General features: G+C 45.0%; 1 protein-coding gene across 2 annotated transcripts; it reads left to right on the forward strand.

The window, feature by feature from the left end:
* Positions 1 to 4,626: 4,626 nt before the first annotated feature.
* Positions 4,627 to 24,845, forward strand: ccnd2a (cyclin D2, a). 2 transcript variants are annotated; one of them, XM_026176727.2, is made up of 5 exons: positions 4,627 to 5,139; positions 6,470 to 6,685; positions 9,045 to 9,204; positions 16,115 to 16,263; positions 21,085 to 24,845. In XM_026176727.2, exons 1-5 carry the CDS (start codon positions 4,945 to 4,947, stop codon positions 21,256 to 21,258), a joined length of 894 nt encoding a protein of 297 aa, XP_026032512.1. In that variant the 5' UTR covers positions 4,627 to 4,944; the 3' UTR covers positions 21,259 to 24,845. The 2 variants fall into 2 exon arrangements, with proteins under 2 accessions (XP_026032512.1, XP_026032513.1); XM_026176728.2 differs by lacking the exon at positions 4,627 to 5,139 and adding an exon at positions 5,989 to 6,033.
* The last annotated feature ends 1,320 nt before the right edge of the window (positions 24,846 to 26,165 follow it).

The raw sequence follows: 26,165 nt of genomic DNA on the forward strand, positions 1-26,165 counted from the left end.
AGCCAATAAACAGTTTGTGATTTCTGCGACTAGTCGGTTGGATGATAGTTTTCCACAAAGCTTTGCATGCAACGTGGTGCTTTTTTTATCATGGATGAGCAGCTTCTGTCCGTATTGTTGTTCTGGCTCACACATCTGCAGTTATTCAACCACAAAAAAATACTGCCAAAATGGGGAAATATGGGTGCGATAAACAAATGACATGAAGTGATGTATGAGTGATGTTTTCATCAGAATTCAAATGTGATTCGTTGCTGTGACACAGTGGTTGTCAAGTTTCAAACTGAAAGCATGTAAGAAAAACCCTTTTCATGCATGTTTTTGTGTCAAGATTATTGTTACGTAACTCATGTGCTTGGCAGTGTTTAAGGTTGTGATTGGCTCGTGATGCTGCTGTCAGAGAGGACTCCTTGGTTCTTTGCATCCTCTGTCAATTCAATTCAACGTATTTATTTGTAATTAACGGATAAATCCAAAAGGTTTTGTCTCAAGCAGAGAGAGATAAGGATGCTGAATACTCAAGTCAGGACTAATGCTGCCATTTCACCTACTGACTGTTTCTTTTATTATTACAGATTGAACACCTTTGTTATGTCTTTGTGTAAGATAATAAATTTTATAATAAAAATCTAATCAATTTGTTATGCCAAATTAGTTTCTCTTTTCCTGATTTCCATCTTTCTAAACATCCCTCTGTCTCTTCTTCTTTTTTATTTCAGTGGAAATGTATCCTATCACTTCATAACATTTAAATAAAAAGGAAACCAAACTGATTTGATATCCAGAAAATTCAAAAATTAGCATTTGAAAATTATAATAATGAAATGTTTCATTTTATTTGTGTTGTTGTCTTTCAAATAATTAAATCTGTCATCTAATTTTAGAAAAGCTACCAGATTTTAAGCAATCAAAAAATAATCTAATATATTAAGAGTGTTAATACATTATTTAAAAAATAGACTAATAAACATTTTCTGGATCAATTATGTTTGTAAAAAAAAGAAATATATATAATCTATATATTAACAGTTTAAATACAGGTATACAGCTAATTAATACATGTCAAACTAAATAGACGAAGATGGAATTTAACAAAATGTCTTTGTTCCATCACATATGCAGGATTCCTGTTTCTTTAAAGTTTTTACACAAACATGATGATTTAGAGTTACATCATGTCCGATTATTGTCTCATTCTAGTCATTTTTAAATGTTATTTCATTTGACTTTTACAGAAGGTCTCCTGTGTAGCCATTACTGACCTGTTGATGTACATGTGTGTTTGGGGTGTTTTATTTTGTTTTGTCTTCTCACACACCTCCAGAGAGCTCATTTGTCTGGGCAAAAGATTCACAGGTTGTTTTTTTCTTGGTGATTTTAGTTTGGGGTTCATGGGGATGTAGTCTAATTGGACAAATAAAAAAAAAATTTTTTTAAACAGCTGTTTAAGGTATTTTCTGTTGTTTTAAACCATATATATTAGCATTTCTTTGAATAAAAGCTGCCTATAAATATCTGTTATTTCTAAATAAATATTGGTAATAAAATATATCAAAGTTTTGTTATATCTGCTTTAGACTGTTTACACAATATAACACCTGCGATGACTGGCAGGTTAGTAGAAAGCACAGTGTGCCTCATCTCAAAGGGAGAGCTGTTTAATTTCTCACTCGTTGTGTTTTACTCCCAAACTGTCAGATCTCAGCTGCTGTCATTTCATAACTCAGTAGGAACTTGTCAAATTCCCCTCCGACACTTTTCTTGTCTTGTGGGACATTTTTCTGAGCATCAGATTCCCATCTTGATGTCGGTAAAAGAAGCAGATAAAAGGAACTTCGGGGCGCTGTCATTATCGGTTGTTGGCTGCTCTTCTCTGCTTGTTGTGATGGTGATTTAAAGTGTGAAATGCGCGGTGATGACTCACTGGCCGATCCTCGTTACAAAGAGTGACCACGTTTCTTTTAGTGATGAATTAAATGGGGATTTTTATTTGTATTTTTTTTTATGAAAACAAAGGATAAATGACCCGGTGGCTCCTGAAAATTTGTTGTTTTCTGTTATTTTATTTCGGTAAATTTCATAGACAAGATAAATGGGTAGTTCCCCGCCGCTCGCTTCGCGAAAATAATAATGTTGATAAAACGCAAACCACCGGACTTGTCCCGTATCCTCGGGATGTTTTATTTAACTTAACTGAGCCAAACATGACATTTCAAAGTTTGAGGCAGCACAAAAGATTTTTGCTCCGACAGATATTTCCTGCAGTGTGCAGCGCATAATTTTCAACAAACTTTTAAAACATCGCTACTTATTGATCGCCCCCCTCCCGGGGTGCTTTTGCCTGCCTACTGTCGCCACTCCTTAACGTTTCGAAGTTGCAGGGCGGGTTCCCGTTTTATTCTGGTGTGATAATTGAATGCTTCCGGGGAGAGAGAAAAAACACGCTCCTGCTTTTGCTGCTTCTTCTGAACTCACTCAGAGGAGCAGTTGGTGTCACTTTTCGGCAATAGAAAAAAATAGAAACTCATCTGTTGTGTTAACAGAGTAATATGTTGGTACTTCAACCGCGTAAATGATGGAGTGAAGGGTGTGAAATGCTTTTCCACTGAAGTAGATACATGTTTGAGTCATTATGAGTCTTTTTTGGTTATTGTGTGATCTGAAAACACTTTAACACGATTGAATCGACTTCTTTTCAGCCTTCGTGTGTGGGTGGGATTTTTCCCCCCACTTTTTTCAGAGAGTGGTTTTTTAGGGATTGAAGAATGTTTGTGTGGGTGTGTGATATTCAACAGATCTAACCGCTGATTTGAATTAATGCCTCACCTGTAACAAAGAACAATCAGACGCGTGGTGTGCTGAGCGCAGCTGATAGGACTGGAGTACCTGTTTGGCCATATTCTTGTTGCTCGTTCTTATTTAAAACTGGCGTGTTTGATAAGAAATAATGCAACTTTGTCTCTTCTTATCCTGTGACAAGGATCCTTTTTGATCAAGTCAAGAACATATTTGTGAAGGTTTTTCTGCCTTGATGTAACTTAAAACTGTCCATTTTAAGTATGACCCATCATAAAGTGCAGATATTCGCGTTTTTCAATTGAGAATGTCTATCAGTCAGGATCAAACGCCTTTAAATTTGGTGTTTATGATTTTTTTTCTCAAGTGAGAATGATTTGTGGTGATGTCCCTGTGCGCTGACTTCTTTCATTTCAGGCAGTTGTTTAAAAAAACGTGACAGTTTTTAGGGGGCACTAAACACTGCAGACGCCAATGAAATCTGCCCAGTAACAATCGTACAGCCTCATTCGAGGGCTGAGGAGCTATTGGCTATGCAAATAGGAGGAGGAAGCAACTTAGACTGGAAAAAAAACTTTAAAGAGACATTTCCACCACTTTTCTCACAAGCACTGCTATAGAGCCAGCAAGCTTCAGATGGAAATTAACAGCTCTAAAGCTCTGAGGACTTTACAGTCCCCAGTCTTCCCCTGATGCAGCGATGTCTCGTTTCTTTCACGGCTCGCTCTTTGAAGTTGACTAAGAATGGGACGGGGATTAACATATTTACCCATGCAGATTCTCTTTGTGACTGTATGTGAGGCTAAATCATTTGGCAGTCATTTTTTTAATTATCTGCTCAACGACTTACATTCTCGTTTCCACCTGCTTGTTTTTCCATGTAAATGATGACAGAAGTCTAATTAAAAGTATATAAGTGTGTGTGTGTGTGTGTGTGTGTGTGTGTGTGTGTGTGTGTGTGTGTGTGTGTGTGTGTGTGTGTGTGTGTGTGTAAATATATATATTCATATATATATATATAGTGATTTTCTTTCTGTTGATATTATTTGTGTTGTGCAAATCCAGCGCGTCTCATCTTTGTGTTATCTTTAACAGAAGATTATGCAAAAGAAAAAAAAGTCAATGCTGCTAGAAATTTCCTAGAAAGTTATCTCATAAACCACAAGCAGCTTTGTGGCGGCTATTAAAAAAAGTATAAGATGATGTGTGTCCGTCTATGTGCGCTGGCGGGTTTGACGTCTATGCGGACGCGCGCGCGTGTGCGTGCGCGTGCATCTTTAAGTGCTAACTTGTATTTATGGCTGCTTGCCTACAGTATCTACATGCATCACATCTGCACCAAGGTTCACCGAGTCCATTGCAATGCAATGAAAAAAGTGGCAGACATCAATAAATTAGTTCTCTCATTGGCTCCGTAATCTGAGCTAATATACAAATTATTTTCACAAGAGGGCTCTTGAAGCACTTTATCAACTAAAGCTGACTTCTGGGAGCCTTTTGATGCTGAAAATATGTGCAATAATAAAGCAACAATGAACATATTGTAACAATTCTATATCCTGATTTTGTAACGATCATCATAAGTTCATCAGGCACCAGCATCAACAAGAAGCCCCCCAATAAAAATGCACGCAAGGACTGTACCTGAATGCACTGTCAGTAGGCTAAACGCTTTAACGCAGCCACAGGAATAAGTCTAATTGCCTTATTTGAACCCCAGTTAGTAAAATAACGTGGCCATAGTTGGATGGTGTTATTCTGTGCTTGCCCCTACACTGCTGTGCATCTGCATCTAAAATGCATCAAGTTTGGTGAAAGTTGTCTTTCACAGCAGGGCAGTAGAAAGAGAGACTGGAATGCAGCTTGTTGTGTCTATACAGAAGTAATGCAGTTGCGTCAGTGGCGGACGCAGGGCAGGCTAAATGCGCCTGATCTTAGGCAGCGAAAGTAGAGGCGAGCTGTGGGGAGAGAGGAAAAAGTTCTCAACAAGGAGAGGCAGGACTACTCTTACGGAGCCCCTGCAGTCTCGCTTTTTATGCCTCTAAAAGACTTTTCCTGCCATCTTTTTGCATTTTCGCTCTGCAACACGCCTTTGACGTCTCCGAAAGCGAAATCCTACTTTTTAACTTCAGTGAAAACACCAGCACCATGGAGCTGCTCTGCCTCGAAATGGACACCATCATACGAGCTCGTCCCGATCCGAATCTGCTGTGCGATGACAGAGTCCTGCAGCGCTTGTTGACTATAGAGGAGAGGTTTTTACCCCAATATTCTTATTTCAAAGGCGTCCAGAAAGATATTCAGCCGTTCATGAGGAGAATGGTGGCCACTTGGATGTTGGAGGTATAGCGAAACACCGAGTGCTGACAAGACATATTATTTCCGTGCTCGACTTTAAAGCCTCTCGATTTGTTTCATTTCTTTATCGAGCAATGGTTGAAATATTCCGAGGAGCACATATGGCATACGACTCATATTTCCGACTGCTATTTCCTTATATTATTCGTCGGTGCCGTTTAACGCAATTTCTTTCCATTTTTAAAGTCCGATCGCTGCGTTTACGAAAGTGGCAGCTGTGCCATCTGTGGCACCGGAGGATTTCCTTTATCTGCCTCACATGGTGTCTGCACATGTTGCCCGTTGATTATTTGATGTTATTATTTTAGATAGGCTGAATATTTTTCATGCACACGTATGCACTCCCCCAATTCAATGCTGACTTGCGCTGTATCGCCATGTTGGTTTTTATAGGAGTGCTTTTAAGAGGATTTACAGTGTCAAAAGCAAAGTAACAGCGCGTAAAAACCGTCGGTAATGACAGAAGAGGGTCTTAGGTGTCCACCAAATACAGACTCGATCACAAAAAGCGTTGCGATCGCTTTAGATATCTATTTAAATGTCGGGAAGGGCGAGGGCCTTATCGCTTCTTTTGGTCTCCAGTGACTTGCCGAAGATTTCTGTTCATTTGTTGACGATCCGTCAAATATTTCCGGTCAACAGCCTTCTCTAAACAATCTGCAGTCTTTCCTCTTTATTTTCATGTAAATATTGTCAGAATCTGACGCACTGGAGATTTTTAATTAATTTTTGAAATAATTATATCGGCTCGGCGGTGAGGCACGCCACACCAGCCGCTTGCGACTTGCCTCTTATTTTGACATTTTCTTGATATTTATCGCGCATGGATACGGATAGGAATTGTCGGATATGATGTGGAAGAGTCTGCTGAACATTATGGTGTGAAGAAAGTCGCTCCAGATAATTTATTTCTATTTTTAAATATTTTATGAAAATATGACGACTGTTTTAAAAAAAGTGTGTTTCCGTGTGCTGCGCTTTCCTGGTGTTTTTTTGGCTCGGCTGATTGTGACTTGAATTCATTTCTTAGTGAATGAACTGCAGGAATGCGAGTCTATTGAGAGTATGTGTCTTAAAGTTATTTCAGTCTTTGTGAAATAATTTCTTTCGAATTATTTTGTGATGTCGCAACAGATCTGGGCTGGGCGCAAATTCTTGGCTGAGCCCCAACTATGTGTGTCATTGATTTTAAATGTGCTCTTATGTGATCACTCTTTTGTTTCGTTATTTCACAAAAGTTTTATATACGTTTCAAGCGCTGAAAAAGAAGTCACGTGTCGTCAACGTTGTCGCCTTGTGTGCTGTCTCCTTATAGGTTTGTGAGGAGCAGAAGTGCGAGGAAGAAGTTTTTCCCTTGGCCATGAACTACTTAGACAGATTTCTAGCAGTGGTACCCACCAAAAAGTGTAACCTGCAGCTGCTGGGAGCAGTGTGCATGTTTCTTGCATCCAAATTGAAAGAGACTCGTCCATTAACTGCAGAGAAGCTGTGCATCTACACAGATAACTCCATCAGACCACAAGAGCTGCTGGTAAGCGACAGTTCTACGTGTTTCACGCAGTTTGCAGTAACACATCTGCAGACTCACATTGTCACCATCAGCTGGTTAAACATATTACATAACTTCTTCTTCATCAGAGCAGGTTTGGAAGCCGGGATTTGTTCTCGAGTATTTCCTTCTTTAAAGGTTTCAAATGTGAGGTATACTCGACACTGTCCCCATTTCACTGAATCGGTTGTCCAGGCTTTAGACATGAAAGGCGCAGGAAGGAGCTCAGCGCAGGATTGTTCTACAAGGGCTCTCTTTACTGTATAAGACCCTCAAGGCTTTACAGTAACCTTCCAGCCTGTGCGGTGGTCTCCATCGCCATCTGCTGGTAGATATTTTTCACAGATCAGCGAGGTCATATTGAACTGGAGCCAAAGTTCTCTGTTCCTGTGAGCTAGAGAGGGAGAGACGGAGAAATTCAAGTTTGCCTTTTACAGTTTAGCTGGTGTCCAAAAATAACTGTGGATGCACACATTGCTGACGTGAGGTCACGAGTCACTGTTTCTGATTCTAACTGCACATGAAACCCACAGTACAGAAAAAGTCACCATTCTGTGTCCTGTTTAATGAATATAAGCTCTGTTGTGCTGGCAAACCAATTAATTAAGTCAGTTTCACATCAGATAAGTATTTTCCCTCCTGCTCTGTGGCGCTACATAAACATTCCTCAGTAAACAACAGCCAATCCCACCCATGTTGTGAAAGAGGCCACATATTATGATTCAGACGGGGCTGATGGTTGCAGGCCTGCCCCGCTGCCTGACTGGCGGCTCTACCCACTGAGCAGACTGCCGCTGCAGCACATTCAAGCCCCAGACGAGCTGCTGTTGATTTGTTGCTTTCCCGTAATTTTCTGGAATGACAATTTCATTTGTTTAATGAAGGTTCCGACTCCGAGCCAGCGTGTTAAAGTTCCAGTTTCAAACAGCTTATTTTGAAAAGAAAAGCAAAATGCGCTGCTGTGGCTGGAAACTCGTATCATCTGCATGCAGTGCTGCACTTGACAAAAAACCGTCTCTGATACCTTCATGTTCAGACTGCAGACGAAGCCCTCAGTCCTTGAACTGGTTTGCTGAGGCCTCCTTTCTGTGTTTCTGTATAAGGCAGTATTTTGGCTGACACGCAGATACAGGAAACAGATCAGCTGCTCGGGGCATGTGATCGTTTTTTTGTCCTCATCTTTAGTAAGAACTTCTTGTAAAGAGAACCACAATTTTACGAAGAAGGTGTGACCAGAGGAAGGCAGTAAGCAGAAGGAAGTGGGTGATACCAGATTGCCACCCTTGTCAGCATAAAGCATGTGTTGCAAGGTTTGTCGCAGCTATTGCTATAGGCTTTGGTGTTGCGTACTGTCATGGATGGAAAACGCCTTTTAATAGCAGGAGGCTGCTAATGATCAGACAAAAACGTTGCTGTAGCCAGAAGAAGACGGCTTTCACTTTATGAAACTCCAGATTTCATCAGGAACATGTCCTGTTTCTCAGTCTCTCAAACATCAGCAAGCTAGCAAAGCATGACATGACTGACAAAGGTCACTTTGATTGGGACAATGCATGCTGCTAGTAGGGGCGGCCATATTGAATTGTCTCATGACCGAGTCCATGTGGTCTCTCCTTCTTAAAGGGAAAATGAAGAACATCCATCCTCCCAGTCACAAGGCTGCAGTGCGGAACCAAACCGCTGACATTTTTTCCCAAATTAGTCACCAGCTCTTTCGTTAATCACCTCCTCCTCTAGGAAGTGAAAGTAACAATGCAGTCTCAGAAAAGAGAACGCCACACCTAGTATCCTCACCCCGTGTTACAGACGTGCAGATGGATGAGCACGTGTCAGCACATCCTGCTGTGAGATCTAAATGAAAGACTCAGATGCTGATTAATCAAACGGAGTTTCAGTCTTTCCTCAAGACACTTCATGTGGAAAAATATAGTAACTAAGTGCTGCAGTGCATAAATAGGATTCTGATTGATATATTGAGATAAGAGATGACATACTTAATGCTGACTGTGCTCAGCAGACATAGGCTGCTTATCCGTGTTCACTCTGCGCTCACACAGCAGAGCCTCTGATGGGCCTCTTTAGGAAAGTCCCCACATGCCAGACACCAACAGGGAGGGAGACAGTGATGCCGGGTCACCTGGGTTGGTGGCACTGCTGGTGATTCTCTGTCCCAGGCCCAGCCGAGCAGAGACTAATAACAATAACACTTAACCTCCAGATGCTCGCCGTGTATGTCACATTAACACACTTTTGGCTCAAGCGCACCTGGCTAAACAATAAAAGTGCAGAGCTGCAGCTGAAGTTGTTTTTCCGCCATCCCTTTTCTGCTCGCTCTCTCTAGGAATGGGAACTGGTGGTCCTGGGGAAGTTGAAGTGGAACCTGGCAGCAGTAACACCGAACGATTTCATCGAGCACATCGTGAGAAGGCTGCCGCTGCCCGAGGATAAGCTGGCACTTATTCGGAAACACGTCCAGACCTTCATCGCCCTCTGCGCCACAGGTAGGAAACGTTCGATTCGATTCCCTGCAATGAATCGCTGAGCCAGTCTGGACGAATTGAGTCCAAAGATGACCGTATCTTTTCCTCGATCTTTTTTCTGTCGTCTGTGCCAAATCAAACCAAGCACTAATGGCTTACGCTAGCATACTTTGTAGTGTTGTCTTTGCCGTTTCTTCTTTCAGGGCCGTGTCCAAGTCTTCTTTGGAGATCTGTTATGGGCCAGTCACAGCTAGCCTTACCTTCAGTGAGAAAATATTCTTCCTAAGAAAAGCATTAGTCGTAAAAGTGTCAGCCTCTCAGGTCTGACATCCATCGTCTGTCTTCTCCCAGCAGCCTCTGAAGTAACGCTTCAAAGCCTGATTGAGGGGGTCGAAAAGACAAACGGACAAGGGTGGAGGCAGGCAGACCATTGTCTTTTTACACTTGAGCTGAATGGTTCCCGTAAGATCAAACATGCAGGGAGGGATGGAAGGAACGAGAGCCTCAACATGATATGAAGGGAGAGTGAGGTCAAAGTGGGAAAGATGCAAGAGGGGTGAGGGGAGTCGGAGCCAGAGGAGGGTATTGTTTTTGTGCTGCCAAATCTGAGGCATGTCATGTTTTCAAATTTCCTACGTTCTCTCTCTTAACTTCACACGCCTCCACGCCCCGCTGCTGGAGGACATGATGGCGTTTGCAATAGGGCAGATTTCCCTCAGGTCACCACGATCAGAGCTACAAAGCAGGCGGGGCCACGAGCACCTTCTTCCACTGCTTCTGGGCATGCTCGAGGACTTTGTGCGAACGTTTACTTTGGATAACCGCACAAGTCATCCTTAATAATGCTCTTTGCCCCCCACAAACTGGTCAGCGACCAGCAGCTGCTTCATTTTCTCTGCAGGTCACAAATAGGAATGCTAACTAACACCCCCCCACACACACATGGGAAACACCTCCTTCTGCTGACAACATTGGGAGGAGTGTACACAGTTAGATGAATAGATACGTGACAATCGCAGCATGAGGCGATCTCCTGCACCGATTGTGCAATGGATTCAATACAGACAGCAGAGTCTGAGATGACGCTTCATTTTTTAATACTTCCCCTGTGTCCTCAGTCCGGTTCCCTCAGTTTTCTCATATCTCACTTTTTTCCTGTCTCACCCCGTATTTTTGCCAGAGGATTAATGTTTGGAATGACAGCGTGTCAGGGATCGGACCTATTCCCCAAGCAACGTTGCGAAAGACTCGGCGCGCACTTTGTCCGTAATTGCTTCAATGAGGCAGTGGAAATAAATTTACGAGAATCGTCCTCCTGACACTGTACTCTAGGAGAGCCTCGCTGTGGAGATCGCTCTGGACCGTCATCAGCCGTTTATTTGTGTACACGCTCCGTATCCAGGCAAGCACGAAGTGAGGGCAAAATGAGGAAAGATTCAGCACGAGTGAGTCAACGGTTTGGTGCATCGGAGGATCTCTGGGAATACGAGACCCGTTTGTAAAACATTGCCAGCTGTAAATCTTCGGGTTATCTGGTGAGAATCCTCCTCGAAGACGTCCTCTGAGCAGAGTTGAGAAGGTAAAGGCGCAGGAGGATTTCTCTCTCGGGAGGATTTAGGTTTACGAGCCGGTCGACAGCGGGGTCACCTGTGGCCTCGGTCCCACCGCCGCTGTCCCTTTACGGGAAAAGAAACCACGCGTAAAACCACGGCTCTCTGTTCTCGAGAGGAGAATAAGGCCTCTCGTTCCTAATGGCTCCTCTCTTTTGATGAAACAGTTCCGTTCGGGCCACTCGGTGGGATTTTGTCAGGTGGCGCAGGCTGGCTCTGTATTAATTAATAACATTGGCTGGTCCATTCAGGACTATGCAAATGGCTCAGGGGCTCAGCTAGAGACTGGGAGAAAGGAGACAAAAGGCTTGGCCCTTACATTTCATATGCAGAGCCGTGTGAGGGTCAGCGCTGCAGGGCCACTTGATAGGAAACGCCAGCGTTTCCCTCAGGCAGGCTGCCGGATAATAGCCCAGAAACAAGCTCATTAAGGGAGATTATGAACCTCCGTTCCTAGACACAGACACCGAGCACTCTGAGCTTCCTCTTCTATTCTTATTCACCCGAGTTAAAGTGGGAGAATGGACGGGGTGCGTGGGGCAGACAGATGCAGCCCAACCTGTCTGCTGCGGTCATTGAGCCCCATCTTCTTGCCATATTGGCAGGGTGCATTTTTTCTGTAATGGTATGCATGGAATGGTGACAATGGTCACAGAAGCTGATCAAAAGAAATCTCTGGATCCGGGCCAGCAGCGCTGTCCAAGAGAGACTCGACACAATGCAGATTTCGCTACAAGTTGGGATCCAAGTAATGAGCGCTCGTTCTTTTGTCTCCGAATAGTATTTGATCACTTATTGCTGGTATGTGGAAGTGTCTTTCAACTACGTATGAAGGGACTTGATGATTAACTGGTTAGTTTATCAGGACAACTAATGATTCACTAGCTGACAAACACGAGGGAACTGAAGCCGTGCTTACTTTCAACTGCAGTGTAACTTTGGTATTATTCCGTTTATTTTATTCCCAACCTCCATGTTGGGAATGTTTCAATTTAGCTTTCTGGAAACCGGCAGCTTTCGGCCTCTTTGGCCTTTTCTGGGTTCTATGAGCTGCGTCTTTAAATCGGCGACAGCTCAAATGTCGCAGCTTGATTCACAAGCCCTCTTTCTTTTGTTTTGCCTGTTAAGTCTCTCTAGTCCAGAGGCAGGAATGCTCCTTGTAGCTTCGACTCCAAGGGGCCGTGGCACGGAGAATCCCCTCCAGCCTGGGCTCAGCATTGTAAAGATGGATGATTCATCTCAGATGTGTTCAATGAAAAGAGCTTTGCTGGTGTTTGTTTACATAAAATCCCCTCCGTGTTTGATGAGTCAGAACCCGAACAAATTAGCCACCTTCTCCAGCGAATTATCCTTTCCCTGCACGCTCCGCTGATGTGAGGAATCATGTCCGGTCTGCCTGCATTGTCAACAGATGAAGCAGGAAAAGGCTTCCTGACAGTATGTGCCCAGTAACGTGACACACAGGGTGAATCATCGAGTGGCACGTCCTGAGTTCTCCTCTTCACCTCGCTGTTTAATCAGCACCACAGTATAAATCCTGCGGCTGGTTGAGTCACGCCGGAGATCGCAGACATTTTGCTTCGGCTGCTACAATTATCCCAGCAAAAAGGTTTAGAAATCAAAATCTTCCGTGTTTTTCTCGGACGTCATGTTAACCACAAAGACTAATATTTGTACTAAAGTAAATGCTTTGGTTCCAGATAGTTTGACTCAACATTTTTCTCAGCACACCGTCCCCTCATTTTTGTCTTCCTCTTTAAAGGCTACTTGATACGGCCTTTAAATGCTGTCATTGGGATTTAGTTCTTTATTTCAAAAGCAGGACGTGAACAGGGAAATATAACTGTAGGATCTAATCAAAACTACTGCGACAGCACTTTGAGGTTGTTGCAGGAGCGATACACTAAACGGAAGATTGTTTTTGCTATTCGGACGGAAAAACAAGAATCGCTCACATTGATCACATCAGATGAGACTGATGAAGACACAGCAGGCAAAGGGGGTGGGTTACAAAGCAGCTTGCAGATGTGCTACACCTGTTGGCACGCTAATGCGACTTAAATGGCGTGTCATGTTATGACAGTTGCCGAGTAGATGCATAGAAGCTGATGTGAGCGGCCACTGAGGTCAGCTAAACGTCTGACCTGTGGCTGAGCGTCACTTTGTGGCCTGTCGGCGCCGACGCGATGCTTCTGTGAGAGGAGAGCGGTGCATGGTGCCGGCTGTGCCTCGGTTTGTCTGTCAGGCACAGCTGACATCGTGTTTACAGATTGTTTATTCGTTCTTTAACAATGAGCAGGGAATTCGTGGTGATTGGTGAGGTAACGATGGAGCAGCATGACAGTATATTGGGTACAGACACTGAATTACAATAGTCCACACGATGTCATCTGAAAGGGACGAATAGCCCGAGATTTTTGAATGAAGCTTAGTCGATTTAATCTAAACTGTAACTGTGTTCGGGAGAAAAATCGCTCTCCAAATCTGTACGCTCCTCAACACTCAACTCGACCATCTCAACACTGATGTTACTCAAGACTGCAGCTGTGACACAGGATGTGATAGCGAGAGGCTAAAAGGGCAGCTTACAATTAACACACAATTCTGAGCAAGAACGTGCAACTCTCACAGGTTTGGGTTTTTTAGTTTGTTTCCAGAGTGACAGCCAGACAGGAAGCAATGGAAATGACAGAAATATCAAGTTGTTGTTTGTTAGTTTGGCATTTGTGGAAAAAAGCCGGCGTGTGGGCCTCGGCCAGCCGCGGTAGGTGGATTGTCTTCTGAGAAGGTCGTGTTGGCTGACGGTCTGTGTTGCGTTAGTGGTGAAACATACTGTCATGCCAGTCCTAAAGAGATGTTTGCTTTTAACCTTAATCAGTCAACCAAACCCCGCGTCCTCGTAACGGCGCTCCCTTAATAAACACGTTCAATAAGCGCTACATGTATAGAATACAAGAAGCTGATTTATCGCTGTGGAAAGAGAGGTCAGGGTAAATCCGTCTTTTTCTTTGGCTGTTGTTCAACTTTCCAACTTTAATTAACTTACAATTTTAATGTGCGTGGTGTGCGTTGCAGCCACCCAGATGGAGCGGGCCATGTAGGGCAGGAGAATGTGCGACCGGTGGCCCGAGGATGAAGTTTCATGGGGTAGGAACAGGGAGGAATGGAGACGAGGGGGCACAGGGAGGAGAAAGGGCCATTGAAGGGGCTGAGAGGCGTGCAGGCCGGGCCAGCCAGCCGCTGCTCACAGGGAGCTTTCCATCGCAGGCGTCCCCACTCAGCTACATACACTGTTTATCCTCAACATGAATATCAATGAGGGCCTCCTAAAATACAGCCATTCTTCCCCCCACATGCAGCAGCCACCAGGCCCGAGTGTCAGCCCGCATCGGCTGCACGCGCACGTCCTTGTTCTGCTACAGACCTGTCTTGTCTTGAGTGCGAAAAATCAGCTTGCTGCCCACTGCCTGCCACTCAGCTCTCCCACAAACCAACATCTGTGCCGTGCGTGTGTGTGGGGGGGGGGTCAGTGTGTGTCTGCATCTGAAAGCACGCAGGCATCGGCGCATTGTTTCTCGCCTGTGCCGCTGAGGTGTCTGTTGCCTCGCCTGTCGCTCTGCGCTCGCTGCACACTTACAGTAAATCCTTGTATGCCTTTGTCGTCTCAGCCCTCTATAGAAAGTTGTGCTCTTACAGCAGTGATGTAATGCCGGGGGGCTTTGTGCGCTCTTTCCTCTTGGCTCGAGGTAGCCTTTAATAAATCGCCCCCTTGGCAGAGGCCCAGCGGCTAACACAGGGGTGTATAATAAGTTCATTTATTTGTCAACACTGAGCCCACAAGATGAGAAAGCGCCTGGCTGTGCATGTTAAAAAGGCAGTGAGAGGCTGCCTCTGCAGCTATCAAAGGGCCTACCTCTTTGATTCCAAATAAAAAAAAGAAGAAGGAAGAAAAATCTCCTTCAGAGCCATCGCACGCGGTTTGCTTTGCAATTGAATATAGCAATATGTTAATGTGCAGGCTGTTTCTATGCCCCCATTGCTCACTCCTCTAACCCAGAGGTGGCCCAGGAACAGAGAAATACTTGCAGGGAGGGATTGGGGGTGGGGGGTTGGATGGGAGGCAGGAGGTGAGGGTCACTGGAGGGCAAGTCTTTTCTTCTTCCAAAACTTCACAAGGGTCTGGACGCAGACTCGAGAGCGATGTGCAGCAGAGTCGTCTAGCTCCCCCTCCTCCCACCACGCCTGCGACCTTCCCCTCTTTTCTCCCGCTTGCCTCGTCACCGCACCGTCCATCGCTGCCCTCTTCGTCTTCCTCCCCCCCCTGTCAAGCCCCTGTCCTCAAGTCCAGCCAGGGTCTTTGTGCAGCCTGTCTAGCTGAATTGGAATCGGTGGCGAGAGGATGGATGCCGCGTCCCTCATTTGGGTGAAATGAGGTGATGACTCTGGACAATGGAGTCACACTCTTCTGCCTTCCCTCTCATAGGCCCGCCACTCCATTAATATGCTAAAAGATAGGAGGGCCGCCAATGCAAACCGCTGCCTGTTGTAGCAACAAAGACGGCGGCATGTGTGCCATTCACCGGCCGTCCAAGCGGGCCATGTGTTACCCAAGAAGAAAGGTAGAAGTTGAGCAAGACATAAAGAGAGAATGCAGAAGTGTGTGTGCGTGCGTGTGCGTGCGTGCGTGCGTGCGTGCGTGTGCGTGTGTGTGCGTGCATGAAGAGAAAACCTCTCCCTGTCTGTCTGTCTCACTGTATGCCAGTTGCCTTTTCGGGCTTCTGGCCCGTTCACAAGCTGTCTCATTTGCATTATGAATGACAGCGAGGGGAGCTAACAAGGTTATTGGTCTTTGAGACGCACGCCTGTGACCACACGTGGAAAAAGGACCTACAGCAGTGCGCATTGGCAAAGGCACTGAGCCTCTTTATTCCTTCTTTTCCAAGCGCTTTTTTCAGCGAGCACACGATTTACTCAGGAGATGGAAGAAAAGGGGCCGGGCTGGGGAAAGGGGGACTGCATCGGGGTGAGGGTGGTTGCTTTTCAGCTCCTTTACAAGCCCAGTGAACCCTCATTATCCAGGCCCCTGGTCATTAGTGAGCCCAGCGTTCATAGCCGGTGCAATAGAAGGAGTATTTATTAGCTGACTGCTAGATTACTAAATCATACCGTATCTGTACCCTGCGAACTGAAACGTGCAGTAAAGAAACCAGTGGTAAATACATGCACCCACCTGACCAAAGATTGTGCTTCCTGACTTCATACGCTCGTGCTTCAGACTAACAAACTCACATTTAACTCAAACGTTTTTATTCCTCTAACAGATTTCAGATTCGCCATGTACCCTCCATCCATGATCGCTACAGGAAGTGTGGGGGCAGCGATCTGCGGCCTGCAGCTCGATTCAGCCGACCAGTCGCAGTGGGGTGACAGTCTGACGGACCTGCTGGCAAAGATTACAAACACAGAAGTGGTAAGTTCACTGTAGCTCGATCGATTTAAATATGCAGCGTGTTCCAGCGCTAAGAGGTAATACTTACATCTGGAATGTAGGGGATTTGTTGCTGAGTAATATTTTAATCAGTATGACTAAATATTAGTGACTCTGCAGACATCGGTTACATGTTATCTGGTTATCAGAGTACAAGTGTTACAGTAACTATGATTCAGTGCTTAATCAGCTGTTTCCTGCACTGGAAGCTTACTTTTGGAAGTCTTTAGTAGACATTTCTAGTGAAGTGACACATTTAAGTTATCTTATTACCACTGAAACAAACAGGTTTTGCTTTTCTCAAGTAACTGGGTTGTTTTTTTGCCCGACCAAACATGCTACTCTGTTGGAAAGCACATGGCAAGTTAAGAAATGCCACATGTTTGTTGAGGCTGTGTGCGCAACAGACAAAAGTTGAAATGTCACTGAGTTTTGGCTTCACACAGGCATATTTTAGGGGAGATTTACTGCCAATTTTAATAAAAATGAGCACGAGACTGAGCTAAAATGTCTACATTTAAAGAAATGATCGATATTTGTCAGTCCAGCAGCTGCCTCGTGTAAAGGCTCCTCTAAATCGCTCTGTAACTGACAGGAAGGCCGGTGAAGCTGTTGTGCGGCTGCCTGGTACAGTGAATGTTGCACCAGAGGATAAGCTACGTCCAAACACAGGCAGGGCCCCTGCTAGCTCTGAGATTCCTGGCTTTCATCATACACCAGAGAGGATTTTGTCTGTCTGTAGTTCGCTGCTAAGACGAGTAGCTGGGCAGAAGCGTAACCTGTGAAGTTCTTCTTCTTTAGTCCCCGGAGGGTAAGCTGTCGAGCACAGGTCCACAACCACCACCTTGCCAGGAGTGCTGCTAATACCTAACGTGATGAAAACGTCTTTTGGTTGGTAATGGCAGACTTACTCTAAACTGTGTGCAGAGTGCACAGGGGGCACGACACAGATCCCGAGCATCGGCCGTGGCATGTTAAATTCTGCCTGAAAAGGAGGCAGAGGGGGAGGAGGAGGTGGAAGAAAGCTGTTGAAGTGTGAAAAGGACACCGAGGGGGTGTTATGCCTCCCTCGCGACAATCGGGCCTCTCTTGTCTCCTCCTATGGTCCATAATGCAGCGCTGCTGGAGAGCATGGCTCCCTCTGGTGCGAGCTGTGTGAAGTCTCGCTCAGCAGCTGAGGAAAAACAAATAGTTGGCCTCAGCAGCACAGGGCCTCGGTGTGTTTTAGGCTGCTAGGTCTTAGACTCCGGGGAATTAAGTGGCGCTGTGTCTCAGCGATCAACTCCTTACATTCCTGGATTCAGACAAGCCACGGCTCGCGGTAAACACGGGAGAAAAAGCACAAGGCGCCCGTCCTAATTCAACATATAGGGCTTTAGTATGAACTGCCAAGCAAAGCTTAGGGTATTAAAAGATTTTCCTGAGATCCTCGCATCAGGCTCGTGCACCACGTGCAACACCAGCAAAAAATCTCACTGCCCAGAATTACCTGTCAGTATTAATAAGTGGTGTCAGTCCTATTTACGCCCTTTGTCAGTCTCAGCGTGCAGGCTTTGGTGAAAGAGGAAATGCTGTGTCATTTTAGCAGCGACCCTACCTTCATTTAGACTTCAGACACCAGCGAGGTGGTACGAGTCTAAAAGAGTACACGTAACATACCCCGTGTGATTTTGGCACAGCGGCTCGGCGAGCAGCGACTCGTAGCCGCTCGGCCAAAGAGCCAGGCGAAATATGAAGGCCGAGTTTCGCCAACCGCTGCAGCTGCTGCTGCCAACAGCGCCGTGGCCGACGCCACCCCCTGGTACCCCGCTGGCATGTGTGGTATCCAGAAGCTGCGGTTTTCCAGTGGAAATGCGATAGGGCCAAGTCACCATCTTTGGGCCATTGCAGGAATGCGTGTTGCCTCGCAAACACCTGGTGTGGCCTTGTGGGGCGAGCAGACGGGCTGTGTGTGTGTTTGTGTGTGAGATGAGCAGAAATGTAAGAGTTCGGTTTACTCTTCATTGATTAAAACAGGAAACGGCGGCAGGAGAGGGTTTAAGAGCACCGCTTCCCAGATTTGTTTTCTCTCAGTCTTTCATTCATCTTTTTCAGCCGGGGTCACATGCTAAGACACCGGAAACACATTTTCCCATTGCTCCCTTTGTTTTTCTTCCTCTTTTTTTAATCACAGTTATTTCCTGGGGACAAAATGCTTGTAATAAAAGATGCATTTATTACGACGGATTATATCTATTAGCACAGCCTGTGGCATCACTTGTGGTGTTTCAGGCATGCGGGCTAAAGAAAGGGAAAGGTCACATTTCTATTGTAACTTGTGGAAATTCAAGTCATGTGGTGACTTCTTATTTCCAGCGTCAGCCCCGGGATATTTTGTTTTCAGATTCCCTGAGATTCGTAGTGCGTCCCTGCCTGTGTGTGTGTTTCAGCTGTCTGACCACCAAATCCTCCCAGAGTAGCCAACACTGTCTTGTGTGGTACAGTCAGCAGTTAAAACACATTCCACGCTTCACACATTTCTTCCTTTTGGTTTTGTCTGTCTGCACGACTTCCTCCCGCTGCCAGTGTCACAAAGGCCGCCCAGGGATACAGTGCATGCCACGATTTGTCAGACTGACAGGCTGTTGCAGTATGATGCATGTTTGGGGTGGGCAGAGGGAGGACTATGACTACAAGAAAGGATCAGAGGTGGTCATGTGTTTTCCGGTTTGAGGCTGCAAAGCAAGATGCTTAAGTGCAACGCTGTGTCCCGTGGTGAATTTATTCAGCGCTGTTGGCCCCTTCATTGTCCGAGTACCTACAGCTTCTGTGGAAACAGCATCGGTGTTTCCAGTAGTCGCACACTGAAGTCATTAAAGGTTCTCAAAGCCCACGGGGCTTGGCGAGGGATCCGAACTGCCGCTCTAAAGAGCAGCGCAGATGGGGGGGGAATGTCTTTTAAGAAATGAAGGCGTGCATTCTTGCGGTAGGACACAGGCAGTTCCTTTACATGTTCGGCGTTTGAGTCCATTTTCTCACAGGAATTGAGATTTTATGACCAATGAGGCACATGTTGGTGGGAAGACTTTGCATGTGTGCATGAACACACCCCCACATTAGTGGCCACCCTCTGGAGAAGATTAAGGGACAGACTCTGGTGGGGTTTCCTCCATGTCAAAGCCAATGCTGAGGAAAGTGTTTGCCCAGAGGCGTGCAGCCCAGATCAGTCAAAAACTGTTAGAATTAAGACGTCAGGGGAGCTCTCACTTAGTATTTTGGTAGTGGCCTTGTAATGGCTTCTTTTTTCACATAGTATATAAATCCTCTTCCTTCTGTTATGTGTCGTGCTGTTTGACCTTTGACATTGTGACCTTTAGCCACAGCTCCCTGAGAGCAACTCTGACATGAGTGAGGGCCCGGTTCCTATTTCATGGAGGCTCCGCTGCACCAGAGGCTGTAACGGGCTGGACTGAGGCCATCAGGTTTAAATTAGCTGTAAATTTCTAAAGAATGTCTCAGCGCTCCACAAGCGGTACATTTTCACCCGTCTTTTCAGTCATGATTCCCACTGACGTCTCGTGCTATAAGGCGCAGGTCATGCATGCATGTGCGTGCACAGAGCTAAAAGGAAGCAGCACGGCTTCAGTTGTTTTTGAAGTGTTTTACCACCAGAGGGCAGTGTTAGCTCTCTGTTAGGGACAGCATTTTGTTCTCAGGCCAGTTTCTCAGTCAATCAGCTCTGCAAAGTACACTTGGCATCTTCTTCATGTGCGTTATTAATGGTTGGTCACCTGCACCTTATGCTTCACTGTTGTAGTTTTGCAGCAACACAGATTTTTTTGATTTCATATGTCATCATTTTAAATCTGATAATTAGTTTGAGCTCCTGGGACTAAAGATCCTTTGAGGTACTTTAGGTATTTAATGACCCTCCTTAAAACAGTTTGACCTTTCTCTGACGCTAACAGCCCATTCAGCACTCTTTTACACCAACCCCCCCTTCCTACCCCCGTCTTACTGCGCTGCACTGTAGCACTGTCTCCCGGGGAAGGATAAGAGGCCTTGGTGCTGTTGAGGAGTTTGTCTCCCAGGTGGATTCTCAGTTTTCCTTGGTGGCCTTTGATGGTGTAAGTCGATGCGGCTGGGTCTCAGATGGATCCCCTGCAGGCAGGCGGGCGCACAGACTGGCTCTCGTTAAAAAAGCACCACCTTTGTGTTCCCACAGGAGGTGGATGTAATTAACATAGCTTTAATACTACCTGTGTTTTCAGCCGCCGTTGTCAAGACGACTCCTGTTTGGGTTTTGTGTGTTTTGGGGAACAGCAGAGGTGGTGGGTGGCTGGATGGGGGAGGGCAGAGGTATGCATGCGAGTGTGCGTGTGCATGCCGGTGCATGTGCGTAGGCTACATGAGGACGATAGTGATGGTATTCGCTGCACAACCCCGGTGGGCTGATGTAATGCTTGGGTCTGGCCCATGTCTGTGGTCTTTTGGAAGCAGCAACTCGAAAGTCAGCTGTCATTTAAAATCACAGCGAGACGCCGTCATCGTGGCCGAAGCACTTTCTGAACAGCAGATTGATATTATAGGGCATAACATTTGTGTTACATGCTTGATAGAAAATTCAAAGGTTTAACTTCTAAGTTTAAATTGTAAGTAACAGAATTGGTTTGCTCTTTAGTTTCATGATAAAGTCTCGCTTTGAATGTGCCCGATCGTACCAAACTGGAACTCTGAGTTGATGAAGAAGCAGGAAAAACGCACTTCCTTGACTGCAGATTTAAAAAGATTGATGTAACCTCTCGATTGTCTTTTGCATTGCAGGATGTTCTAAAAGAGTGCCAGGAGCAAATCGAGCGCGTGTTGGTGAGCAGCCTACGCGAAGGACGGCAGCAGCAACAGCAACAGCAGCAAACTCAGAGAGGCCCGAGTGGGAAAGGCCTGGACGAGCTGGATCAGTCCTCCACCCCGACAGACGTCCGCGATGTCAACTTGTGAACCACCAGAGGGCATCATTGCACAGGATTTACAAAAACAAAAATAGAAACCAACAAAAAAAACTCAATTTTCTTAAAAGCAGAAAAAAAGAACAAAATGTAAAAATGTTAAAAACAAAAGACAGCAATGCTTGCTAGTTTTTTTTTTGTGTGTAGATTTTCTGTTCTACAAGTCGAAAACACCTGCTCGCAGAATAGATTTTCGATGACGTTATAGCATAAATGCATCAAATTTGATCCGAGATGAAGCTCTGTGATGCCTTGGATATCCAGAAGGGAAGCCAATCATATTTGCATTCTGCCTGATTGTATAGTATGATCTTTTAAGTTATATTCTAACTATAGATTGATAATGAGGCTGAGACGGAAACTATTTGGAAATTGCGGGATCACCCTGGGGCTTCTCTATCGTTGCGTTACGAGTACTGTCACCGTTACGTTTGAGCCGCTGAACGAGCTCCTCGACTGTTGTGTGCTGAGTGTGCGACTGAGGAAGCCGTGAGACTATTTGCCGAAAGTGGGTGGATCGCATTATCAGGGAAGACCCGGGATGATGATAATTATCAGTAGTATTAGTAATTGTTATTATTATTATTATTATTGGACGTCTTTTGAAATTAATAGTAGAGATCAATAAGCTCCTTTTGTCTGGCTGCTTGTGCGTGTCAGTTTGTGGATGCAAGCGTGTTTTTGTGTGTGCGTGTCTGAGTGTGTGCGTGTCTATGTTAACAGTGATTCTACAGCGAAAGGCACTTGAATAAAGTCGCAGGCTTACAGTTGTGTATTTAAAGACAGCGGAGCGAGCCGAGGCTACATATACTTTCTCCATCCGTAGAACTGGGCATCTACGCTACGTCGCTGCCGTCGTGCATTAACAGTGTGTCGTGATTCGTTGTTCTCCAACAATAAACCTGTGTGCGTGGACCACGAGTGAGACGACAGAGGCCGTTATCTTTCTCGGAGGTTATGCGAGCCGTTTGTTCATTACTGCCGTTCCGATAACGAAATATCGCACGTTTCTTGTGTCTGGATGGAACGTGCACAGCATGCGTGGCACATGTGAGAGCAGGAGAGTCTTGAGGAAAGTTTCGTTCTTCTGTGTCGGTGAGCGCAGAGCGAGACGAGCGCAGGCTGAGGGAGAGGCACAGCACCGGGTGGCGGGACAGAGACGGTTTTAGTTTTTAGTGGTGCAGAAGTTTGCTGCTGTGTGGGAGACGTGGGCTTTGTACAGCCAGTGGCTGGAAGATGACGAACAATAAAATTGGTATCCGTGGCTGCGTCAGTAACGGATGCCTACAACGACACACAAAGATGTTCCTGGTTTTCCGTTTACGTGGAAATGACACGAGGAAGTAAGACCGTACGCTGCCAGGTCACGCGTTGGGGAATCTTTTGGGGCGGGGGGGTTGGGGGAGGGGTAGAGGATGACAATAACTGTCAAAGCTCATCTGGAGTACCGCATAGGGTTGTTTTCAACACCCCTGTATGATTTTAATGGCAAAGCACTTTGCAAACATGCTCCCCAGGAGATGATTAAATTGAAATGGACGGTGATTGGAGGTGAACAGATGTTTCATTTTTTTTTCCTCATTAGCCTTTTCTTTGGTTTACTTTGAAGGGCTGGTTTCCCAACATCAGTCATTTGCCTTTAAAGGAGGAGTCAAATTGAAAAAAGGCTTCCCGCGACTTTCCGCATAAGCACATTCCAAACAAAGAAACAACATTCCCAGTCACGCAAATTGCAAGTTGATCCTGAACAAATAAGAGCATGAATTCACACAGCTTTCTGATCTGTGGGCTCGAGTCGATTTTCTTTTACAATGTCAAGAAATGATTTTGTTTTTACTTGAATTTTTCTTTCTATTTATCTGCATCACAGCCAGGGAGGCAGGGCGCTACCAGCAAGGGTGGTCTGAACATCCAGGTTTGCACATGTTCTTTAAAGGGCCATGAGGTTTGCAATGTTAAGATAAAGCAACGCCTGTGTTTAAAAAAGAATTTGTGTCGCAGTGGTTGGTCAGTTGTTGTTTTGTTGTTGTTTTCTTTCCTTTATGTTTGTTTCTGTTTATGGTGCTGGCTTCCGTAGCGCCCGTCCAGGCCAGTTGTCTGTCAGTGAACACATTTCCCCGGTGAGCTTTGCTGCTTCGAATCATTAGCAAGGGGATTCATCTGCCAGGCAGACAGCAGAACAAAGCGAGACGGCTGATTTTGTTTTGTTTGGTCACGTGGCTTTGTCACAGCAAGGTGTCTTTGACTTCTTTTTATTGTTTTTCCATGACCATGTGTAACTTTGCTGAGTGTGAATGTGGGGATCGGATGATTTTCAGTAAAACTGAGCGATTTCATGACCCGTTTGCCAAATCGTCCCCCATCTGAATATTTGGTATGACCCCTTTATTTTGCCTGTTTTCCTGACGTAAGCTCTCTCCCAAACTTGTGATTCCTCCTGCAATATGTTGTTGCATATGTTCTATTTTGAGACCACCTTTGTCAATTTGTGTTTGATAATATTTTACGGGGCGACCAGACCCACAAAGGGTTTTTCTAAGACTTAGAGATACTGTATTCCAAAGTGAAGAGAGGACAGAGGAGGACTGAAGACATCGACAAAAAAAAAAAGTGTCAATATTTTATTGTATTTTTTGCGCTGCTAAAAGCTATGAATTTGTTTCATTTATACAAAAAAATAACATTACTTAGTTGTGATGTGTCACTTGAGTGTGCTGCTATTTTATAAACATTTGTATTATAATATAATTATTTTACTGCTTAAGAGATACATTCAGAAACCGAAGTAGATGGTGATAGAAGAACATGAAACGAGTATTCGACTGGAAATGTTCATTGTACAGTTTGACCGTTTGCTTAGATAGCATGTCTCGTTTTCCCCTTTATCTATTTTTGCTCTCCTTCTTCAGTCACATTCTGCCCATCAGTGGTATTTCCGATACCTCAAGATTACTGGATTTTAAAAAAACGCAAAATTCATCAGCTATACCTCTGCAGTTAGGGAGCCTGAAACGGAGGGGAAAGAAAAGAACGACGTGTTCTGTTGCTGTTTTAGTTGGAAAACGACTCGCTCGGTGAGATGGGGAAACCGGAAATATGCAAGGCTTCCACTTGGACTCTTTTGGAGGGGGAGCGCCGTGACGTTGCAACAGCTTCTTTGAGGATTTTGTACCGCAGATAGTTCGAGCATGTTCACTACTGTCCGTGTTGGTGCTACATCTGACTGTGTGCAAGCGAGGGGCAAAAACAGCATTCCTATGATGGCCAAAGTACAGTTCTTGCTTTATATAACCACAATCACTATGAATGTCATTAAATATCGATTCTGTATGTGAGAAACGTGTGTTTTGGTCTAAAGATATTGTGTGTGCACCACTGGAACTCCCGCAGAATAATGGCTCGAGCTGACCTGTGGCATCCAGTCATACATTTTCTGGAAGTTTCAATGGTGCAGATTTCCCTTCAAATCGCCCGCTCTCCCTCCTCTATAACTCATATCATGTACCTCAAATGTCTGTTGCACAACCTCTGTTCAATAAACGTCTGCTTTAAAGGGTGTGACACCACATCAGCTCACTATTTCCCAGGCCTGTGTTCCTTTTCAGCTGTGTGTCTGTCTCCTGATCAGGACATTAGTTTGTCAGTCAGCAGCGACTTTAACTGCATCAGTGATGATGATGATGAACCTGGGACAATATGCACTCATCCCACCAGAATTTCAAGCAGTTTCTGCAAATGTGTATGAACCTGTTGATCCAGTCATGCATGCATAGTCACAAAACCAAAACGGGTTCTGGTCCTACTCCTCCTTTGGATCTGCTGCAGATTAAAAGAACCACAGCTCATGTGTTGGATGCAGTACCGTGTACGGTGTCTCCGCAGTGGAGCGTCTGAATCCTGTAGGGCTGCAAAATGTGAGGTGTCGTGCATCTCATGGATGCTTGAACTTGGATGCAGTGTCCCTTCAGGGAGAGATGGCAGAGGCGGGGCCTTGGAACCAGTACCAGCGTCTGCTAATAAAGAGGCAGGTAAAAGGAAATACAATTTACATAACTGGTGATTTTAAAAAAACAAAAATAATGCATTGAAAGCCATGCAAGACTAAAGTGCAATATAAGACTGGGATACAGTGTAGCCAGCAGTAAAGAGTAAAGTAACATGAAGACCTACAAATGTGATGCGTTGTGAGCCGTGTGTGTCCTGCTCAGCCAGCAGCTGCTGTTGGAGAATGTCGGAGTAATTAGGGAAAAGGGGAGGGGAATCTATATGAATGTCAGGAGTTTCCCAGAAGAGGCGCACAGTAACAAGATCATAGTAATCACTTCTCTGGTCAGTGGGCTTACTATAAAGGCACGTGTGGCGATATGCTTTTCCACATGTTTTATATTTATATGTTCTAAGAGTCGGTGCAGTCCACATAAGTCTCAAACTCAAGCCAGTATCTTTACTACTTATCCTCCAAGATTTCTAAAAGTCTTATTTTTAATTATTACCATAACTATACAGTTCCCCTTTTAGATATTCAGAGAAAGCAGCTCTTTGTTTAGAACAGTCATTGGACTTTTTGCACTTAGTTCTCATGTAGTGTGTCACAAATCACCTTGCTGCCAAGTGAAGTTCTGCTGAGCAGCTACAGTGCTCAGCAAATGTATTAGACAACCTTTCATTAAAGCAAGAAAATGTGTATTTTAGAAATCTGTTAAAAACTTGTTCAAAATCTAAATATTATATTGTTATTTATCAGGCAAATAACAATCTGACATCCAATCACAACAACAGTCGCCTCACAGTGCTTTATATTGTACAGTAGACCCTACAATAATACATACAGAGAAAACCCAACAATCATATGACCCTCTATGAGCAGCACTTTGGTGACAGTGGGAAGGAAAAACTCCC

The sequence above is a fragment of the Astatotilapia calliptera genome, chromosome 7 (genome assembly GCF_964374335.1).
Source record: "Astatotilapia calliptera chromosome 7, fAstCal68.1, whole genome shotgun sequence".
Taxonomy (NCBI): Eukaryota; Metazoa; Chordata; class Actinopteri; order Cichliformes; family Cichlidae; genus Astatotilapia; species Astatotilapia calliptera.

Excerpts from the sequence above, each read along its gene's own strand:
- ccnd2a (XM_026176727.2), top strand. The coding sequence starts at position 4,945 with ATGGAGCTGCTCTGCCTCGAAATGGACACCATCATACGAGCTCGTCCC. Across the intron at positions 5,140-6,469 it reads TGGCCACTTGGATGTTGGAG|GTTTGTGAGGAGCAGAAGTG; the intron begins GTATAGCGAAAC and ends GTCTCCTTATAG. Across the intron at positions 6,686-9,044 it reads TCAGACCACAAGAGCTGCTG|GAATGGGAACTGGTGGTCCT; the intron begins GTAAGCGACAGT and ends CGCTCTCTCTAG.